Here is a 23,071-nt window from a genome sequence, read left to right on the forward strand (position 1 = left end):
AATAGCCCACTCTTTGCTACATCAAGACGGCAGCCCTCTGTCTGCTTCAGGTATGCAGCACCCGTGTCACCAGAGCTTGTACCACTCGGGACGGCAGCCCTCTGTCTGCTCTTCATCTACCATCTCAAGTACCGCAGCACCCTTGTCATCAGAGCTTGCATCACCTCATCTTCCGCTGCCACTCACCTCGGAGTGTCCCTGTTTCCATTGACGCGAGCCTTCGACACCGACCACCACTCGGAGTGCTTTGCCTCACATCGACGCGAGCCTTCGTCACTGACTGTGCTTCAGCTCTGACATCATTTTTGCTTCTGCACTGGTCTTTCTACTCAGAGTCACCTTACACGTGAGGGCTCTTGTACATATTTGCACTCACCATCATCTTGTTGTTCTTTTGAAGTCATGTTGGAAGAATCCTTGATGTTGTCATCAAGTGACTCAATAAAGTTTGCCATAGATGTGTCAAGATTAGGACTAACATGAAGTGCATGAGCTCAAGCATGTTTTTCTTTTGAATTATCGGAACAGTCTTTTGAAGTTGAAGATTCCACATTACGGTTTTGAGGAGCAGTGGGTTGTTTAGGGCATTTAAACCATCTATGGTTGCCATTACAAATTGTGCACAACTGTGCCTTTTGCTGTTCACGAGAGGTGAAGCTATTGTAGGACGAGGAGTGCGAGAATGGTCACATCCATGATTAGATGCACATGGTTAAAAGCATTGCTGACGCTGAGAATGATAAGAAAACGATTCTTCCTGGCAGTGACGTTGCTGCAAATGTTGCTAAGGGAAGTTGGGTCGGAATTGAAAGTTGTCTGATGAGGATTGTTGATAACCTTCGCGAGCCATACGTGAACCATTACCATAACAACCTTAAGAGGCTGATGTTTGAGAATTCAGATTCAAATCCGCGACATGCTCGGCATAATGAATGACAGTAGCAAGGCCGGCAGGGTTGTACTTTTGCACATTGGTACGAAGTGTGGGGTTTAAACCTTCAATGAAGGCATGAAGCTCATTCGTTGGGAACAGAGAATCAATATCCCATATCAGATTAGTAAATTGCGAGATATAAGAAGCCTGAAAACCAGCTTGGTCTAAGTGGCGTAAACGAATTCGGGCTTGAAAATCTGCATTGATAGGAATAAATTGTTTATGAATGACCCGCCCAAATTTTTTCCACGTCGTAATTATTTTTCCAACATGCTGTCATCGTTGCCACCAAAGTAAGCCAATATCGTTAAGTAAGGATGCAGAAAATGTAATCTTCTTGGCATCGGTAAGGACCATCGGGTCAAAATACAGGCGAATTTTGTAAAGCCATTGTTCAAGTGTATGCTTATTGCGTTGTCCTCCATAGGACTCAGGGGGTTTAATTTCCAATTTCTTTGTTTTACTAGCTTGCAAAAGACGATAAAGAGTCTTAAGATTGTCATCTTCCATCTCAGGGGGAATGTTGTCTTTATTGTTTGGTATTGATGCTATAGTGTCGACTGCTGGTATAGAAGTGGTATGAGAATGGCGATCCGTCTGCAACTGCTGGATCTTACAAGCCAATGTGGCCATGGACTCTTGAAGTTGTTGCTAGAACTGTTCCTGCATCTACTATAAAGCCTGCTGCCAATTGACTGGAGTTGGATTGCCAGGTTGGTGGGTTTTGTTCTCCATAGTAGTAGTAGATTGAGATGAAGACTTTGCAAGTTGAAGCTTTGGGGGTTGTGTGTGGTGACGCCTTTGAGCCCTAGTGAGAACCATCAGTAGGTGGATGAAACAGAGGCATACTATGAACTGGAAAGGATAGGTTGCAAGTTGGAGAGGCTCCCAGAGGCCATCTTGTATAGGTAGGAAGATCAGCTAGAATCGAGAGCACTGGGAGTGGTTGTTGGCAATGAAGAGGGAGCAGAGGGAGTTTTCATGTTTTTAACCATAGATCCTGATTTGCACCCTTGATGTGTGGTACCTGTATGATGATGAATTGTGGGTTTCCTGAACATTAAAGTGCCACATGGTCTTGGCTGTTATTTGTGTTTTTTTAATGATGAAAATAGCAAGGTAGATGGGCTGATCATACGTGAGATGTGTGTGTTTCAAGAAGCCCGTCGCAATGCAGGTACTATAGGAGTCAAGCGCTAAGCCGAAGCTACAATAACCAATCACATGGGGAAACTTGTACTGTGTATGTAACAATGTGTATGTAACAAGCCAGGGACACTTTTTTTTTTGAAGGTTGCATAGAAGCGCGGGCTGGTCGGCTATATGAGGGAGCCCCAAAACGCCTTGCAGGTGGTTTTTTTTTCCTTCTCTGGGCTAGCCGCGTTTGCATCTGCAGGGTTGTTGGTTGTGTTTTTTTTTTTTTTTTCATGTAAGCAGCTGGCCAATTCACCATTGCTTCTTTTTTTTATATAAATGTGGGCTTGTAGGTGCGTGGGCGGCCCATTGAGGATGGGCAGACTGCTTACGTAACCCATGGGGAGGCTTTTGTAAAAGCCTTAATTTAAAAGGCTAAGGCTTGAAAGCCTTAATGTTTTAAAAACATTACGTTTTTTTATAAATTTTGTTAAAAAAAACGAAAGGGTTGTGTTGGTTCTCTATGAAGGGTGGCGCTTGTAGAAAGAGCTGATCTAGCCTGAAGGGACACGCGAGCAGCATTCGAGACCTAGAAGGGAATGGGAAGGGAGCCAAATCAAGCATGTCTCAAGGCTGGGAACCCTTGGTGTGGTTGCAGGCTTGCCATTGTTTTTTTTGTGTTACAGAAAAATATATCATGCAAAATTGGGCAAAATTGAAAGGGTCATTCTCTCTAGTTCTTCCATACAACCCTTGCTAAGGATGATTTTAGGGTTAGGACTGGCTGATTTCTAGGGTTAGTATTTTCTGATTTTTAGGGTTAGGGTTTGGTTGCGGGCATCCTACAGGTTGGAGTTTGTTTGCTCTAATACTAGTGTTAAGCTTTTAGCTTAATTAAACATGATTCTTAATGCTTAAATACTTGAGTAAACATGAGGCAAAGAGCGGAAAGCTATGTTGTTGCATTGAGACACAAGGCCTTGTTAAATAGGGCCTGAATAGGTACAAATGAAGAGGCACATCCGTGACAAAAGGGTGCAACTCTTGAATGAATAGTTATGTCCTTTGGACGTAGAGATGCATCCTTTGATCAATAGATGTGTCCCTTTGAATAGACGTGTCCTTTGGTGATGACCCATGGGACAGGGTGTGGCCCCCTTCACTGGTGTCCTTTCGATGATTGAAGGCTAATCAATAGTAATTAGAGAGATTAAGTCCCAATCGTTGACAAGCAGCTCATGGACAGGTAGAAGAGAAGCGCACACAGAATGCCGGCTAGATTTGAGCGTGCGGATGCGTGAGCAGCAAGGGAAGTGCAGGAGCAGGAGGCCGACAAGCTCTGATTCTAATTATTGACTTATAATTTGGGGCTTCAGATTGAAAAGCAATAATTAAAGAGTAACCCTAATTTAAACACAAGATGCAAGAGAGGCTACATCTTTGGCAATCATATTTTGCATTAGTTGTTAGGTCTTTATATAGGTTTTGACCCCGTAACAAGATACAAGCATGTGTTGCCAACACATATGACACATCAACAAGAGTGCCAAGTGTCCGGGAGAGGTGTCACCTTTATAAGATCCTATCCAAGAGGTTCCTACACTAAAGCACACTTCCTTTACAAGGGGTTGTTCCCACAAGATATACACACTTTACATTGCATTTTCCTAACATGACCAAAAGAAGAGGAAACTTGGCAAGCAGGAGGTCACAAGGGTGCCCAAGAGCTTCCAAGATAGGTTGTGGCTGCCGTTTGTGCACATTACAGGCACTACCCATCTTATGGCCTAATAAGCTTGGAATCAGAGAAGAGAATGTCTGTGAGGTGCGTTACAATGTGATCTGAGCATGCTTGAAGATCATCCTTAATCAAGTTCAGTGCCACTAGGAAAATGGGTATTGCTGAAAAATTGCAGAACTTCAAATCATTCAGGATCAAAAGTGCAGCGTTTTTGGTCTTTTCATGTAATCTTTGGGCTTAGTACCTGCTTAGCATGCCCAACTTTAGCTCTGTTTTCCTTGTGATCTAGAAAAATGCATATCTACTGCAATTTAAGCTTAGCATGGGCTTATCAGTAATCCACAGGAAGAGGGTTCACTAGGTTATGTTCATGGGTTCGGTCGTAGGTTTCCTCAATGGTGGAGTGAAAGCAGAACATATTGCTTATGGTTGGGTGTTAAGTCTAGAGGCACACACATGTATGTAATCATGTGGGACTATGAGACAGCTGTATGTATGGTTGAGTGTGTAAACATTTTGTTGGCAGTGAAAGAGCTGTAGGTATTGCAGGTTTCCTGTCTCTCGAGTATTACCCTATCTTGTTTGTGGTTTTCTATCTTATATCTTGTGGTTTTACAGCACCGAGGAGTTTTTTGATTGTTTGGATGGAACAAGAAGCAGCCAGGCAAGTCTGAGCGGAAGTGGGCTGTGGAGGTGGACATGCTCAGCCTTCAGTGCCATAACAGCAGCATCCAGCCTTGCATCCGGATCAGTTCTAATATCTCAGGGTGTGTACTTTATATCTCTCACCCTAATTTTTTCTCAATCAATGTGCTCTGAGTGTTTTTTGTGGTATGCAATAGAGTCAACAAGCCAGGTTGAGTATGATTTCAAGATCAAGATGGGTGGGTTATCGATTATATTTAATGAAGGGGACACACCACACGAGAAGATGAATGGTGTGCTTGGAAAGGACATGGGAGCTGTTACTGTGCACTCTGATTACCCAAGGGATGATCACATTGAGGCTGCCTTTTCGGATATTGATCTCTCTTTACAGGTAAGTTTGAGCATTCCATGGGCTTCTGCTTGTGACGTGCAACCCTAGGATTTTCTCAGGTGGCACATGTTGGATTTGGTGCACATGATTGATGCGAATCTTGGTGGTCTGTTTACTTGAAGGTCTCTCAAAGGCGCTTGGAGTGGAAACTGATACTGAAGCAGATTGAAGCATGCGAGATTAAGTACCAACGGCAAGATGTTGGTCTCTTACATGAGCAGAATGAGGACATTATTTTAGAGACGATTGGCTGTTCTGCTCAACCTTTGCAGGCCTTGGTAGAACGTTCCTTACCCGAATTCCCTGTAACCCTTTCTGAAGGCAGGAAGTTGGTAAAAAGCAATGCTGTCACAAAGAAATGTTTTTTGAGGTTATCAGATCAGGGTCATCTTGCAGCTGGGCTGGTGGATGCCAAGCACGACTTTCCAACTTCTACCAGTGACAACAAAGGTGGCAAGTCACAGGGCCTTACAGACATTGACATCCATTTTCAACCCCTAATTGTGTGGTTTGATACTTCTATAATAAGCAAACTACACAAACTGGCTGATATTTTTTGTCATCCCACCAATGATCTCATGGATATAGGCTGTACTACCAGAGCTTCTTTGTCGAGTAGAAGAAACATAGATCTTGATATGTATTTTCCAAGTTTACGTCTCTTGGCCTGCGTGCCCCATTCCCCAGGGTCAAAGTTGTTGAAAGACCACCTGCTGTGCCTTGATCTGTCTGCACCTGCAGAAAATTTTAAGAGGCCATTGCTCAATGTGAAACTGTTAGATATGGTGCAAACAAAGGGTGATCCACCTTGTGTTGGCTCTTTCACACTTGCTTTGAAAGACAGCTCCCTTTATCTTGTTTCTCCTTCAGTAAATGTGGAAGGCTCTAGAAAGCATGTGGCTATAGGTTTCAATGCACAGGAGGTTCTCAGTATCTCACTGTGCAGTCGTGAAGCGGCTACCATGGAAGTCTTTCTTAGAAGCAAATCAGGTGGAGGGATCTGGCTTGCTGAACGGGCATGGAATGGAGTGACAGAACAGCAGAGAGGAGGGATTGGTGGTAGAAAGATGAACTCTGAGTTTGCAGCAGCGACTGCTACGGAAGTGATGGATGAGAACAATTGCAAAATACGTGAAGATATCCTAGTATGCTCATCTACCTATGTTCACGTAACTATCCCCCATGTAAAAGTGGAGCTTTTTGGCTCCCAGCATACTGTTGTACTTGGGATTTTGAGCTCACTCATTGACACCTCTACACTCCAGACACTGGATCCTGGAAGCCCTTCCTTGAATACCCAGCACAAGGGCAGTAATCAAACATCAATATTAGTGGATGTTGGGGAGGTGGAGATTATCGCTCACCCCAGAGTAATTGAGCCCAATGCAGGCCTGATACCACCTGAGAGGAAAGGAAACAGTCCTTGGGACAGCTACATGATCTGTATCACTAGATTTCAAATACTGCATGTTGTGAATCTAGGGATGATAAAGAGTGCGAGCTATTTCTGGCTGCGTCATGAAAACGGCCATGTCAGGGGCTTGCTGGTAGATAGGAGCTGTGGAGAAATGCAGCTTTTGACTTGCAGAGATGATGCTCTTGGGCGGGGTGATGGAGGAGGGGGAAATGCCTTGGCTACAAGCTCTGCTGGCATAGAATTGTCAGTTATATCATGGCCTGACAGAGATCATGCAGAAGACATGCTAATAACTGTTACCATTCGTGGTTGCACGTTTATGGCACATGGAGGTCGGCTGGATTGGTTGCCGGGATTGATCACTTTCTTAAGTCAACATGCAGATAAGGGACCCGCTGATCAAGCTATCCATGAAAAGAGCTGGAGCCCATCAGCAGCTGAAACGAGTCTTGTGGTGCTACGAGTTGGTACTTTTGAAACAAAAGATGACTCTCCCTCTGCTGACAACTGTGTCTTGTTTTCACTAGATTTGCATGATGTGGCTTTATGCTATGAGCCTGGCAAAGAGGCTGTATCTGCAGCAAATCTTAGAGCAAGGAGCATGGGAGAAGCTCAATCAAGTGACATGGACCAATTTGCTCCTGTGGCATGTGCCGTTGCCGCAGCAGCTGTACTTGTTTCAAGTAATGCAATATCGAATACTGCCAGCAAAGAGTATAAAATTTGGCTTAGAGATGTAGCACTTCTACTGGTTGATACTACCTTGAGGAGGCACAGGGTTTTGGATTACACACCAGAGTCTCTGCATCAGGCTGGTTATGTAAAAGTGGCTGGAGAAGCAGTCATGGAAGCTGTCGTTCGCATCAATGGTGAAGAGGGGCTTCAGTGGGAGGTTGAATGTGCAAATAATCAGCTACGACTTGACACATGCCATGACACAACTGCTGCATTGGGTAGACTTATTGCACAGTTACAGCAATTATTTGCACTTGAGGTTGAGCATCCTTTCATGGACAAAAAAAACGAGGATGAGCCGAATGCTTGCCGTTCCGGGAAGTGCTTTGGGGTTCAGTCGTTTGATGGCAGCACAGATAATAATGTATCTTATTCAAATCCTGTAAATAGTGAAAATGAAGTGATTTTTGAAGGCGTTTTAGAGGATGCTTTAACCTTTGTCAGAGGTTGCTCTCTGCACACAGACAGTTCCTCATGCGATTGTGTGGATTTAGAGGCCGAAATGGGTGAGAGGTTTGAAATGATTGGGAGGTCCGACTTGAGTAGCAATGATGCAGCAGATGAGAGCCTTTACAGCTCTTTGGATCATTTATCTCGTGATGGGGGGGAAGCCAAAGACTTATGGACACCTGTTTCACAAAATAATGAAGTGTCGTCCTTCATCGAGGACTATTATGTCACAAAGAATTCATCCCCACATTCTTCTCAAAACTCTAGCTGTAAGGGCAGTGGCTCCTTATTGCAGCACTCTCAACATTCTATAGATGATTTTGACACGCTGAGCACAGGCGAGGGCAGTGGAGGTTGGTATGATGGCCATAGTGTCAAAGTTGTGGAGAACCATGTCCCCGTGGTGATCAACAGGTTGGGGTCCAAAAAGCAAAGAGGCAGTCTGTTCCATACCTCAAACAAGAGGCTTGGTTTGTCACTCAAATATCCACAATCAGTTGGTAGAGTGGTTTTTCAAGATTTGAATCTCCGATGGAGATTGTATGGGGGTTCTGACTGGTTAGTTACTAGAACAAAAGACTCGATGGGGCTTTCCTATGCAAGCCAAGCTCATGGTGGAAGGCAAGTGGGGGTGTGTTTGGAAGTGATTTTCAATGGCGTGGAGCTTCAACACAACATGTTCCCTGAAACTGGATGTTATGCATCAATGTTGGCTGTAAGCATTCGTGATGTCTGCATTTATGACTGCAGTAAGAATGCACCGTGGAAAAAGGTCTGTCGTCGTGTCCAATATCCTTCTTATGCTTCAATGATTTTTACATGTTTTAGGTCAGTCTTATTGAGCTTTGTATCTGGCTATGAAGGTGCTGGGTTACTACCAGTCTAAATCCTGCCCACGAGAGTCATCTGCAAAAGCGTTGAAGTTAGAGCTTGAATCTGTGAGGCCTGATCCTATGGTCCCTTTGGAAGAATATCGGTAACTTTTCATGCAACTTCGAGGGCTAATATTACTACTTTTTTACGATAGCATACCCTCTAACTTATGCTCTGCTACATGATTCTGAATTTGTGTATCATCCAGGTTGTCTGTGCACTTGTTACCTATACTCTTGCACCTTGACCAGCGGCATCTTGATTTTCTCTTGAATTTCTTTGGTGCTTCTGCCACCTCATCTCAACAGTTACATTTAGATTATGAAGAGATCTTTTCTCCACGTTCAGCTGGTTCAGAATGTTCTATTTTTGATATCGAGGGGTCTGATGTGAACGAAGAAGCTTTGCTTCCTTTCTTCCAGGTAAAGTACTGCCAGTCATGTGTATTTTCATTCAAATGGTGGCTAGTTCACATGCACAAGTGCTCAATTGGATTCGAAATGAGAAGATTCTCATGTGGGACTGTTCTTTCAGATGTGTGAGCTGCATCCCTTCAGTATCAGAGTCGACTATGTCCCCCGGCATGTAGACATCAGAGCACTTCGGGCTGGGAACTATTTAGAACTGCTCAATCTGGTTACATGGAAGGTTGTGCGAGCATATTTAAGAGAAAATAAGAGCTTTTTGAGAGGTTTTGATGCTAAGATGGATCATTCTTTCTATCCGTGTAGGGCATTGAGCTTGAGTTGAAGCATGTCCGAACTGCAGGAGTACTTGGATGGGGGGCTCTCTCTGGCATAGTGGTGGGAGAGTGGCTGGAAGATATATCCCACAACCAGGTAATAGTCTGCCTGCTAGAGTGTTTGGGCTTAGGGGACTGTAGCTAGGAAAATGTACAGCTTGTACCTCATAATGTGTCTCTCTAACAGGTGCTTTTGCTCATTTTACAGATCCATAAACTCCTTAAAGGATTGGGCCCTATCCGGCCTTTATTTGCTGTAGGATCTGGAATAGCTAAACTCATTGTTCTTCCAGCTAAGCACTACAAAAGAGATCGCTGCCGTTTGCTTCGAGGAATGCAGAAAGGTTTGAAGGGTTTTGGTTTGCATTTTAGATAGATCATATCATCATCCTTTGAGGCCAGATACGGCCTATGAGACCCAATCATGCAAGTACTTGAGAGTTTACCCTAGTGTGCTATATGTGAATGTCCTGTCCTGTGAGTACTTCTTGGTGATTAACACTTCCTTGATATGTATGTCAACACATTCCTTAAGGATCTATGTAGACAGTAGCAAAAGCTGGGATTCTAAGAAAGTATACTGCCCAGTCTCCCGTACCCCTAAGGAGCATACCTTACATGTCCTCTCTGACTCCAATCTGCCATGCTGTTGCCCCATCTCACATCTCAAATGATGGGGTTCTCATTGGTTGGTAGCAATTTTGTGGATTGCATATTGCAGTATTGGCTCATCGCTCTACAATCTCTTTCTGCAAAAGGAAAGATGGTCATATGTGGTGTAATGGTCATACTTGGATCCATCTTTCCTTTCCCATATAGTCAAACTCCACTTCTGGAGAAACACTTCATTGACGAGCAGGTCCTTCAAGGATATACTTGGTTCAGGATACATTTCTCGGATCATTAAGAAGTAATAGCTGCACTCATTTTGTGAGAGGCTACTTGCTTTGCATCATGCGAGGCATTCTGGCTGATAGTAAGGAGGCGTGTTGCATCCCATCTATTAAACCACCTGTCCGCTATCATCTACCTTGAGTTAGGAGCTCTCCACTGGAACTTTGTGGCCTTATCTTCTTTTCAGCTCCTGCAGAGGGGTGGACTTGGATGAAGAAGCCTGTCCGTTGTGGTCTTCTGAACAATCAGCTTGTACCTCTATGCAAGGACCAAGGCTTTAAATGTGCTTGCGTTGTCTGGTCATTTGTGTTGGCATGTTATGTCAAGGTGTTGATAATTGAAATGTTTTTATCACCCCTTTGCTTTAGTGTTTATGCATGGCTTAGCTGGCCATTCGCAAAGTTTGCTGGTGTTTGGCCCACAGGTGCTATAGCGTTCTTGCGAAGCATCTCACTTGAAGCCGTTGGACTTGGAGTGCTATTGGCAGCTGGGGCTCATGAGATCCTACTCTATACAGAATCAGCTCTTGGGTCTGTGGGTCTGTTGAGTTCTATTGAGAGGGTGGACATGCCATTTAAAGTTGGTCAACCGGGAGACATGCGTGAAGGCCTGCAGCAGGTATTTTGATGCATTAGCTCACTGTTTTCCTTAAAGATAAACTGCCTTGCATCTTTCAGAGCTCTAACAAGGAAGGAGACATTACAGACATGTGAAAGTCTTACTCGAGGATTAGAAAGGACAGCATCCTCTCTGATAGGTAACCCACTGAAGGCCTATCAGAGAGGAGAAGGTACAAGCTCAGCTGTTGTGAGTGCTCTGCGAGCTGCCCCTGTGGCAGTAGTTGCACCAGCAGCGGCTGCTGCCGGGGCTGTACACCGTGCCCTTCTTGGGGTGCGCAACAGGTACTTTTCTCAAGGTGTATGTCTGCATGCCCCGTAAGCATTAAGGTTTGCTTTTGGATGTGAGCTCGTGTTTTATTTTTATTTTTTGGCAGTCTCGACCCAGAGCACAAAAGGGAGTCTGAAGAGAAGCATTCAGGCCCACCACCTGAGTGAGATCCAAATGTGATATCCGCTTTAAGTATCCTTTGTGTTCGTTTTCTGGCATGAGTTGATGTATCAAAAGATACACACCAGCCTTTTAACTGTCATGCAGTCTTGGAACACAGAAAAGCAAGACAACTTGTCCTCTGAAGGTGACAGACTGTTCTGGGATGAGAAGCTTATTGCCAACCTTCATAGGTGTGTATAGTGTACAGTATCCCCCCCAATCAAGCAGAGCATGAGTGTAGAATATCTCCGTGTATAAGTTGAGCAAGCACATGCTCGAGCTCATATTGGGTTGGTTTCTCATTGGACGGAAACCAAATCCCTTTGCACTTTGTGATATAAAGCCAGGGTAATGTATCTGGTTCCATTCTTTAGATCTGTGTTTTACTCGGTAATAATAGGATTGTCAGATTCGTTTCATGTTAGCTTTAAAAAATGGGTCTATGCTACTTAGAAAGCATGACCCTACAAAGGTGTCCCCAACTATTTATATTATTCAGGGAAATTTTTCCCTACCATCATCATTCCTTAAGGAATGTTGTACTTGTACACATGTAATGTATGAAAGGAGTTGAATCAAATCACATGTCAACAATGGAAACAGATGGTTGTTTTAGTATGGTTTATACGAAAGCTTGTGCGGCACATGGATCCTCACACATCGTGTGGATTCTTGATCTGTGATTGTCCAAGGATCATAAGCTCGGGGTGAAGAGGAACCATAGCCATCCTCTTTGCTAAAATCTTTAATGAGATGATGGCCAACCTGAGCATGAATGTCTCGAAGAATCCTAAGACTATCACTACCGATTTGATATCCAGGCGTAAACAAAAGTTTAAACTTGGAAAGGCCGTCCAAAACTTCAATAAATCCACTCCTAAGAACCCCTTGTCGAAGAAACTTCGAGAAGGCGATGCTTTACTTGCAGTGAGAAGAGCCACATGAAGTCTAATTGTCCTCAAGCAAAGAGTGGTATCAAGGTAGCACAAGTGACCTAAGTAAAAGGTAACATTAAGATTACTTCCATGATATTTATGTTTGGATCTTATAGCTATAAATAGCCATGACTTATGGGATTATTAATGTATGAGCCTTAACCTCTAGAATTAGCTTGCATCCCTAATCCCACCCACGCCTTCCAACTCTCAAATTAGGTAAACAAACCCAAGGTAAGCTTCAGGTACGTAAGGTACATAACATCCTTTTTGACCTTGTGACTACTCACAATTTTATTAGTACTAACATCCTTTTTAACCTTGAGAGTATTCACATTTTTATTAATAGTAGAAATTGGGAGTAGCGTCACAACTAATTGATCATGTTTATCGCGTAAATTTGGTGGAGGGAGATGGACATGTTTGGGATAGATGAGTCTCCCATTATCTATAGTTATTCAAAATTATGCCAAGCATGTGGATTTTCTTCTCATGACTAGTTATTTGATACTTTTAATGGTTTATAACAATGTTGTTTCATGTAGGTTGGAAGGGTTATATCATTTCTTTTGGTATGGATGGTGTGCAATTTTGTCTCCTGACTTCACCACATGAGCATTTCTCACCATTTCTAAGGTATAAGGTCAAAAAAGAGCACCTTACATACCTTCCTCACTTGGAGAAATGAGATAAACTTCCCTGGTGGGCACGAAATCCTTGGGCTGCACGTGAATCCTCATGGGTTACGCCTACCCTTCCCTCAGTGTTGGAAGCCTCCATCAACTTTGGATGCCTTGGAAATGGTGTTGGGGCGCTTTCCCTTATTTGCTTTTTGGAATTGGGCCCGGGGTGAAATGCTCCAATCGTGGACTTTAAGATCGTGCTGATTCACATCGCACTGTTTAGATCGCCTAAAGTTTGATTGCTCAATTTTTTTATCGATTGCTTGGTGTCCAATCAACAGGTTTCTAATCACCTGGTTTTGAATCGTCAGGTTCCAATCACCCTTATTATAGCGATAGACACTAGTAAGAAGACCAAGAGTCCTTCACCACAAAAGAGTAAGTAATGTGGAGTATAAACCTAGAGAGCTTCTTGCAAGTGGGAATGGAACTCGATGAGCATTAGGTATTCATGGATCAATTATCAAGAAGGAAGGATTGAGAGAGCTCAAGAAACTCATGATTGGAGAAAGAAGAGCTGTCAGCGAGAATATCAGGGAATAGGTTTGCACGCAAATCACAAACGAAACCTATATGCTACAGTGCTATGAGTATCATGAAATTGTGAAAGTTCCAATCTACATTGATGATAATGGGGTGCTCTTGGAGAAATGTTCACTTCTGGCTATGCTTGGATGTGAAACACAAATCTTAGATAACCCAAGAGTTATGGTCACTTTACACGATGGACACCACGGTAAAGAAACCGAAACGGGTGTGCATCCCAAAAGCTAGTATTCTCCTACAAAGGACATCATACGACAAGTTGGTGTGGATCCCAAAGCGAGGGAGAAACAGTGGGTGAGGAATTAAGACAGCCACCCAAGGCCCAAGGCTATTACCAAGGACAAGGCTTAATCTGGTTGCCAAAGATTAAGTCCATAAAAGGGGGTCATCACCAACGACAGAGCACATGAGTTAAAGAACGTCAAAAATATTCATTGTGCTCAAAGCTAATCCACAATCTAGCCAAGACAAAAGCAGATATGGGTACCTAAAAGGACAAACAAGGGCAAGGTTAAAGTAGAGGAACAATGGATCATGGAAGAGCAAGAACAAATCAAATGGCAAATTCAGGACCTCCCCTTAACCTCCAGCATGAAGAAGGTTCCTCTAAATCCAAAACAGGTCGACAAGAAAACCTCGCCCTAAAAGGCCCAAATACCATAAAATCTTCAATCTTGACATGGGTAAAAATCTTGTTTGTACAGAGGATGCTATCACCCTCATGCCAAATCATAGGTCAAGCTAAGTTTTTGCTTACCCACCTGCTTACCCAATAGTAAATCAAGGAAATTAAGGTAAAATAAAAAAGACTAGAGGGAAACCCACTGAAATGTCAGCAAGCCAAAATGGACCAAGGGCATAAGAGTCAAGTGTCAGGTTACTAAAGGCCAAAATGTTCCCAAGTGTAAATCCTAAGCATAGCTCAATGTTATTCACAAGGTCTTTTTTAATATCACATGATCACTTGTGCTGGAGAGACAAGCATTAAGCTCAAGTTAAGTGGCCTATTTTGGATGCGATACACATGAGGGTCAAAGTGCAAGTCTAGGTAAATGAAGTGGAGGAGTAGGTACTCACACACTAGTGAAGGAGTAGGTATCACACACACACACACATCACTTATTGTAACTCATTGCAACCTCGACTCCAAAAGCCACTCAAGCACATTTGGATAGGGGGACCCTAGAGTTACTGACAGAAACATCAAAGTGTCTTGGAGTGGTATTGTACAACCCATCACCTAAGGACCCATCATAATGCCCTTTTTACACTGCATATCTGTTTAATCTAACATTTGATGCATCTCAAGGTGTCACATGACAAGGCACATGTAATAGGCATGCTTTAGCTTACCCAAAACTGCTCTTTTTTGCATATGGGACCCATTGGGCCATTTGCAAAAAAGAGCAGGTGGCAACACACTATCACATGATGGGGATAAAACTTTGAAATTAGAAGGAGAGAAACCCCATGGACACACTTGTAAAGTTTCACCCCCCACAGAATGCCAGATGGGTGTGATGTCCTACCTAAACCTGCTCTTTTTTGCATACGGGATCGCTTCAGCCATATGCAAAAAAGAGCTTGTGGCAACGCAATGGCAACGCACCATCACATCCATCTGACATCAAATGGAGATGAAACTTTGTGAGTGGGGGGGAAGTAGCCATGTGGACCCACATTTGCAGAGTTTCACCCCCATTGGATGCCGAATGTGGGTATGGTGTCTTACCAAAACTTGCTCTTTTTTGCGTACAAGACTCCTTGTGCCATATGCAAAAAGAGCGGGTGGCAACACACTATCATACCCATATGTTATGGGCTACCACACCTCCCAAGAGAGAACTCAACCCATTCACAATTGAAAGAAGCAATAGACAACAACTATTTTTGGGTACTTATCAATGCTTCGAGCTCACTTTCCTTGAAGCTCCCCAAGCTAGGATTTTGGAAGCTTCACCTCTCCAATCTTCACCTCCTCCATGCTGTCACCGCCGCAGAGTCTCTCTCACCACAATGCAAGGCAATCTACCTCTCATTCTTTCATACACATATGCATAGAAGAGGAACATGCACTAAAGTACAATCTCACTCTCTCTCTCTCTCTCTCTCTCTCACACACACACACACACACACACACACACAAGACAAAGCAAGAGCTCTCATAGCACAAAGGGGGATTGTGTCCTTTCATTATGAGAATTTTCCTTTTATACAACTGGCACTTATTCACACTTGGGCACCCAAAACTTACTATAACTAAGGCCTTGGGTGTCCAGTATCTCAAAATGTATAACTTTTATAGCGCCATTACATAACACTTATTAATTTCTTGAATTGGAGGAGCACCTTTGTTAATCCAAAATGGGATTAACATCGCCCTCTACCTCATGTAGGTTCTGTCCTCAAAATCTTTACCTAGGTCAAAAGACCTGGTCACCAAACTCGTGTCTGTAGAATTTTTGACAGGATTGAAGCTTTTAAGGGTTCTTCGGAATGCTGAGTGGGATATCCAAAACCTGGTGTCGACTATGTCTTTGACCATGACATGCATGTAACCTAGAAGACACCTTAGGCGATGATAGTAAAGCATCATGCCTCTTTCAACTGTTGGGCCTCTGTTCATGTCAAATCAATGCTGCTCCGCCTCAAATCCATCATTTCTTTTCTTTGGTTGATCGATGAGAACTACGATCAACATCATTAATCTCATTGTAACTAGGTCTGGAATTCTACGCCATGCTCATATCCATGTGAGCGATTGTTATCTTTGACTTGTTATATCCTGGAATGGAGAAGTGAGGGAAGTTGTATAGCAGACATGAGAATCCCGTTTCTTTGCCTCGTGGGATTGTAGTGGAGTCGGGTGCCTTTTAAGTGGCATGAATAGGGGATCCACTCGTTATGCTGGAGGCGAGCACTGGTACTGATGATGACTATATTCTGGGATTGTCAAATACTCCTTGCACCATTCCAGTTATATGCTAAAATCTGCCAGGCAAGGGTTGGTATCATCTATTTGGATTGATGTATAGCCTCCCCTTGTATGCATTGGGTGTTGTTTGCGCCATGTGCGCAGAAACAATAGCCGATCATCATGAATGTTACAATTCTTATCTCCAGTAGATCAGCTAAGTGCGGATTGGCCACCTTGGTGTGACGAGCCACATTCTCCCACAATGTCCCTTCTCCTCCCATCGGTAAAAGCTCTTCTAAGTCTAGAATTGAGGTTGGAGAGGGTATGGAATGTAAGGCTATCTCCTTGACTCCATGTTCGAGTATGCATCTGACAGGATTCTTCTGGTAGGCTCAAATGGTGTGATTTGATTCAACACCTTGAACATGAGTTTTGGTTTCAAGAGTTGGTTGCTTGCAGGACTGACAAAGACTCAAGAATATTTGCATTAGTAATAGCTTGGATATCATCTTGAGGGGGATGTTCATGTACCTCATCGATCGGCCCTTGGATTGGTGTGACTGGAGGTAATTCTCCATCTCGTGGTGGTGGATATACCAAGCTTAGTTCTCCTGCTTTTCCTCATGGACTTAGATTGGTGTGACTTGAGGTAATTCTCCATCTCAAGGTGGATATACCAAGCCCAGTCCTCTTGTTTTTCCTCATGGACTTTTGCTATTCAGATGAGAGGGACCCTGTTATACCTGTCCACTAGCTTTACTTGCATGAGCATTGACATTGCTCTACAAGATTTCTAATCTAGCTCATCCCTTATATTCTCGTATTCTGCTCCATTTGAGTTGAAGGAAATCCTCAGCATATCCTTTATGGGAATTTGATTGATGGTATGGACATGTGTCGGTATGGGTGGGGGTAACTGCAGAGATTCCAGAATCATTTCCTCGATGATGAGGACCTGCTCAGTGGACCCATCCGTCTTTGTGACTGTACCCCTCTTGGTATTTTTGTCATAAGTCTTCAAAAACTTCACACAAAGTGTTGGGTTGATTATTGTGGGTGAGAATCTCTACCATTATGCCAAGGCCTACCTTCTCCAGCTTGTTCTTTACATCTGTATCTTCTAAGATCTTTAAACACTATGGGCTATGATACTGGAACATAATCTTCCCGTGTGCTGGAATGTCTTTGTGGATGATTGTACCTTGGATTGTTTGGGCATATGGCCCAAGGTAGGTTAGCTTGGTGCCGCATGGTGCTAGTTACCCAGTGGTATTGGCTTGAGTTACGACCGGCGGGTTCCCCTCAACCTCTAGTTTGGAAGTAGAGCGGAGGGGGCCATCTGTAACATGTGAAAAGAACATCAATCATTCTGACTGGTAGGAGCTTGCGGTCCACCTTTTTCCTTTTTTTTCTTTTTTTTCTTTTTTTCTTTTTTTTTCTTTTTTTTCTTTTTTCCTCTTTTTTTTTTTTGATGTGTGTGTGTTTTAGTGATATGCATGGATGTATGATGGGAAGTGTGTTAGTGTGGTGAGCATTGGATCAAGCAGGGATGTGTGTGAATTAGTGTTTGTCAGGAATTAGTCCTGATCCATGAAGTAGCAGGCCGTGAAATGTCAAGCGTGAGCATTGGATCAAGAAGGGATGTGTGTGAATTAGTTTTTGTCAGGAATCAGTTCTAATCCATGAAGTAGGAGGCCATGAAATGGCCGAGCGTGAAGTAGTTTTTTGTGAAGGGTTAGCATGTGAAAGGTTAGTTCGTGAAGTGTAAAGACATGAGGGCTTAAGTTGTGAAAGGCTTAACCCGTGAAGGGCTTAAGCCATGAAAGGCTTAACCTGTGACGTAGCAAGTGTTAATTCGTGGAAAAAGTAGGTTGCATTATGATGATTATCAGCGTTGATGAGTAGTTTATGATGTAGGCAATTTAATGTTAATAATTTACTGTATTTTCCCCAACCCAAGATTTTCAGTTGACTCCATGAAATAGCAAACTGCTATTTCATAGGCCATTCCCGTATGCATTTATGATGAGATTTGGTAGGTGAGAACATGAAATCATGAATGACAAGATGAAAACAAGAACATAACAGATGTAGGCAATGTGTGTGTAAGCACATAGATGATTGAATCAAAGACAAATGAAACCATGGTTCACCAATGATTTAATTAAAATGAATGAAACCATAAAAAACGTGTGAGGAGCTCCTACCTGAGAATCGATGGTCGCGCAAGAAATCACGTGAGGGAGAACATTGACGACGATGATCGCACTCCAGAACACGATGCAGACGATGATACCAAGAAGACAAACAAGTCAGTCGATGAAAAATGACAAAAACGAGAAAAAAGCTGTATTTATGATCTAGCTGTCGGCCCTCGGTGGCCATCTTAATTGGGTATGCCACGTGTCTACCAACGATTCATGGAGGTCTTTTTACTATTTCACGACATGAAGTGGCAGGATTCAGTTCATGACGTAAACCATTTTGAATTGTTTCACAATGTGAAATAATCCCGAGTGTTTCACAAAGTGAACTAGTCCGAACTGGTTCACAACGTGAAACAGCTTGTACCCTTATGTATGCAAATATTGATACCCTATTGTTTTCTATATGCTCAAACATTCCAAGGAAATATTATGCATTTTGAGGAGTCGAAGTGTACACGTGAAACGAATGAGCATGTTTCACGACGTGAAAAGCATACCCCTTTACCTTGTATCCAATTGTTGGAGCTGGGTGCCCCTCATAATCCTCCTTCCTTTTAGTGCTGCTACACGTGAACCAATGTTGTACTTTGGAGCCTGTGGGTATGTGTTGTTGCAACCGCTTAAGTTTTGAGTGAGAACTTATGATTTTTCCCTCCATCCAGTAGAGGAGTACATCCATCAAATCTTGGTGAACTTGTTTTGTTTCCTGTTCATGTGAATGCATGTCTCTGTCACCTTGGTCCACGGCTTGGTTCAGCTTTTCCTCCTTGGTGGATGACATGGGCGGTGTTGCTCTCCCTTGATTACTTGGTTGAACTTACTTCTTTTTCTAGATTAACTTTGGTACTTCCTTAGCACTTGATTTAGTTGGGACTTGGTCGTGTCTTTGCTTATGGCACTCTTTTGTTCTTCTGGAAGTACATGTGCGGAATTGGGTTTAGGATTTGTTTTTGGTACTCATACTATTTTGTTTCCTTGCTAATCGTCCTGTGCCACTAAGTAAGTCTTTTCGAACCCACCGCATTAAATGTTGAGTTGTGTGCGGGCTTGCTTTGAATACAGCTTCATGTCCTTGTCTGGCTTTCCTTGTCTCTTTCTCGTAGCATGTATTTTTTGCTTAATTATCCATGAGGCTTTGTCTGTCTCATAGTATCCTTGTGCTTAAATCTGGGCCTTGGGAACCCACTGTTTTTTGCCTGGATACTTGTATTGCCTTTGCTTTGGTTCTCTTGAAGAGGGATGATCTTTCGATGTGGATGCTTGTTCTGTTAAGCCTTTTGTTTTTCGTGGCATAGGAGATTCCATGTTGCATGTCACTGCCTATTTTCCCTTATTAAATGAACTCCGTAATGGCATGGTGATGGTTTCTTTGCCATCATTGAGTTGTACTTCTCATTTTGCCCATTGAATGTGGCAGTTGTTTTGCTGGCACAAATCTAGGATCATCCAAGAAGCATTTCCTCTTCCATGGTTCTTGCAGGCATAATAAACACCTTCTCGACCAAGGGATTATTTGTGATTGAGATGTTTATATTCAAAAGCCCTATTGTATGTGTAACAAATGGATGCACATTTCAAACCTCTACATTAGTTGCCTCTAGGGGGGTTTGTTTAAGGCTACCCCCATGTCTCATAGGAAATCAAGTTATGACTTGACTCCATATCAATTAGTGCGATGCTTGTCATGTGACCCTCCTTTTGTAGAGACTTTTACACACTGAGTTGTGCATGTTCAATATCCAAATCATCCTTGTTAAGCAAGGTGAGTGAAGCCATGTTTACGTGTAGCTTTCTCCCTTGAAGTCTTTGTTTTTATTTGGCTTCCTTCTCGCCTTGGATTCCTTTGGAGCTTGTTTGATATTTTCCTTGACTAGCTCCTTTTGTTTTAGGAGATGCTCTTGTGCGAGCATTTCCTAGGTCAGGGGTCCATAACATTTCTTGAGTTTTCTTCCGTTGATATACCCTTCCATTTCTACCCCTTCGATAGTTTCAATTCGGACTGACCCTTGAGGGGTGATTTCGGACACTCTAGAGGCCCTAACCCCTTGTATTTTAGTTTCTTTTTGTTGGTGCTTCTTCTCACACCATACATGAGGATCAGGTCTCCTTGTTTCCAGTTCTTTGTGTTTTAAATTATGGTCAAACCAGTGTTTCCTCTGTAGTTTTTTGACCATAAGCCCATGTGATGCAACAGTCAGGTTTCATTGAGTTTTTCCAAGTTAACCAACCTTTCAGCGGCTAATGCATTTTCAGTGAGCCTTTCTTGTATGGAAATTCATAGGTTGGGAACTAAAAATTCCATAGGCATTACCACATCAATGCCATAAGCTAGATGGAAGGGAGTGTATCCTTGTTATGTGCATTGACTAGGAGGCTAACCCACATTAGGCTTGTGAGCATGGGAGCATGGAACAAGCTCTAGTGGAGCATGGGTTAGGGCTAACCTTAAGGATTGAGGTTAGGGTCAGGCATCCAAGGGTCACACATGGAAAATGGAGAGTCAACTTGATGGCCCTCCTATATAATAGGGACATGGGGCACACTCAAGGGATGTTCTCTTCTCAAACTAGATACCTGTGCATGATGCTAAGGTTTATCCTTGGCGAGCTTCCAGACCAACCACTCCTGCAAGAGTTAACAAAAGTAGAAGCTATCCCCCAACAAGGAGACAGGGTGGTAGAATATCTTAGAGACTTGGGAGATGAACATTAATAGGGTAACCAATGCAAAAATCCATGTTCCCATCCCATACACCTCAAAAAGCTTGAGACAAAGCAGACATGACCTTCCTCAAAGGATAGCCTCCGTTCTAAGAGACATTCCAGATCTCTCTTCTTTCCTTTCTTCTTAGGTCCAAATCCCTATTGGCACCTTGATCCAAGGTAGCCCAAGCCTATGGAATGACCTAAAAGATTGGATGGAGGGACGTTAGGGCAGGCATGCACAAAACCATGGAGCCCGACATCTTTTGATGAATTTGAGGAAGAAGAAATCCACATACATCTTAAGGTAAAAGGGACTCCTACCATTTGAGTGAACAAAGTCGGACAATACTTTGAAGGTGATAAACTTAATGCGGCCTTTCCGATAACTTTTGATGGCCCCAACAAGTTACTGCAATCTTGGATGGAGGAGCCAGAGTGAGCATTGTGACCAAACAATGCTGGGAAAAATAGGGAGCGCTTGCTTTGGATAGCACCCGATTGCTATTCAAACTCACTGATGGACCAGTGCTAGACCCATTGGTCTATTAAGGGATTTTAAACTTAAGATTCTGGGAACCACCTACTGCCACACTTTTGTGGTGATGAATTTGGACGTCAGCCAGTTTCATACGACTACATCCTTGGCAGACCCTTTATGCAAGAATCCAAGATGATCCATGATTTGGGATACTGACTACATATACATTATTTGGAGAAAAGATCTTACCTTCAAGATCAATCTACACACATGGAAAGTACACCCCATGCGTGTGGCAAACCATTTGCAGAGAGGACTCAGTCACAATTACACAAACTAGTGAAGTCCATCTATGCCAGACATGCCATAACACACTGGAAGATGAAAAGGAGAGTGAGGATTGCACTCCACTTCCACAGCCGGAAGACTCTGAGAATTGGATGCACTCCACTTCTCAGAGCCGGAAGACTCTGAGAACTGGATGCATATCCTTTGCTACCCTAGACATTTTTCCTAGAAAAATTGGTACAAGGTTTGTTGAAATTTGAGCATAATGATGAGCTATGGTGGATCATACACTAGAATCAACATCATTAAAAAAGTGATTAGCAAATGATTAAGATGTAGTGAATAATAGATTAATGTAGGCATGGATACTCAAAAACCAGCAAATTCTCATTAGGGCTATGCCTCAATTTATAGAGTTTACATCAAGCATAAAATCCCATTGATTTCTCCATGATTCACTCCCAGAATATCTCCACCTTTTGCCTGATTCTCTCCACCTCTTCTCTTTTCCTTGAATATCTCCCAGAATAACTCCACACTCCTAAATTCTCTCATGCTACCCTTTATTCTCTCCCAGTAGATTCTTCTCACCTTTTCATAGGTTCTTTCACAATTACATCTCCTCTTTTACAGCCTCTATCCAAGAGCTTGTTCCCACACACACCTGATTCACTTGTATTTTCAACACCTCCCCTCAAGTGAATACTCCTAGTACACCTAGACCCTATACCAAGTTTGCCTCCCTTTACTTGATAGTCCGCGACCAGTGTCTACTCCTCCCCTCAAGTTATCTCAGCACACCTGGACCCTGTATCAAGTTTCTTTCTTACTTGACAGTCCGCGACCAGTGCCTCAAGTCCCTAAACTCCATAGTCCTTGACACACTCTCTCTCTATGTGTCCAAGGCTACTATAAGTGCCCGCGACCTTGACTAAAGTGCTCACACATACATCTACCATGTGGCCTACATCATCGGTCGCTCAGAGGTGGTTTTACTTTATTGGGGCAGGTTACATTGGGTTGTGGGGTCTCTCTCTCTCTCTCTCTCTCTCTCTCTCTCTCTCTCTCTCAGAGATTTTCACATGGCTCCTCACTCTTTGGAGCCTCACATCTTCTCTTGTCTTCAATCTTCTTCTCGTGGCAGCATCTCTCCACGTGTCCGTCTCTTCTTTCAGTCTTCTCGGGGTAGCTTCTCTTCTTGTGGCAGCTTCTCTTCTCATGTCCATGTCTTCCTTCAGATCTTCTTGGTGTGGATCCTCTTCTTGGGAAGAGATATTCTTCTTCTTTCATGGCTGGGGCCATG

The 23,071-nt window shown here is 43.1% G+C and overlaps 1 protein-coding gene across 2 annotated transcripts in view; it reads left to right on the forward strand.

The window, feature by feature from the left end:
* The window catches only part of LOC147642515 (autophagy-related protein 2-like), a 51,849-nt gene extending 40,225 nt beyond the window's left edge, over positions 1-11,624 (forward strand). Inside the window, exons 3-13 of one of the 2 annotated variants that reach the window (XM_086807158.1) lie at positions 4,428-4,576; positions 4,652-4,848; positions 4,971-8,222; positions 8,314-8,426; positions 8,532-8,745; positions 8,858-8,971; positions 9,055-9,162; positions 9,274-9,409; positions 10,384-10,577; positions 10,665-10,861; positions 10,954-11,624. In XM_086807158.1, the coding sequence (XP_086663284.1) occupies positions 4,428-4,576; positions 4,652-4,848; positions 4,971-8,222; positions 8,314-8,426; positions 8,532-8,745; positions 8,858-8,971; positions 9,055-9,162; positions 9,274-9,409; positions 10,384-10,577; positions 10,665-10,861; positions 10,954-11,014 (4,735 nt within the window). In that variant the 3' untranslated portion in view covers positions 11,015-11,624. The remainder of the gene's footprint in view (positions 1-4,427; positions 4,577-4,651; positions 4,849-4,970; positions 8,223-8,313; positions 8,427-8,531; positions 8,746-8,857; positions 8,972-9,054; positions 9,163-9,273; positions 9,410-10,383; positions 10,578-10,664; positions 10,862-10,953) is intronic. The other variant, XR_015267188.1, reaches the window with a different exon arrangement.
* Positions 11,625-23,071: the final 11,447 nt, after the last annotated feature.

Source organism: Cibotium barometz, chromosome 1 (assembly GCF_041138505.1).
Source record: "Cibotium barometz isolate CiBa-2024 chromosome 1, ASM4113850v1, whole genome shotgun sequence".
NCBI classification, from domain to species: domain Eukaryota; kingdom Viridiplantae; phylum Streptophyta; class Polypodiopsida; order Cyatheales; family Cibotiaceae; genus Cibotium; species Cibotium barometz.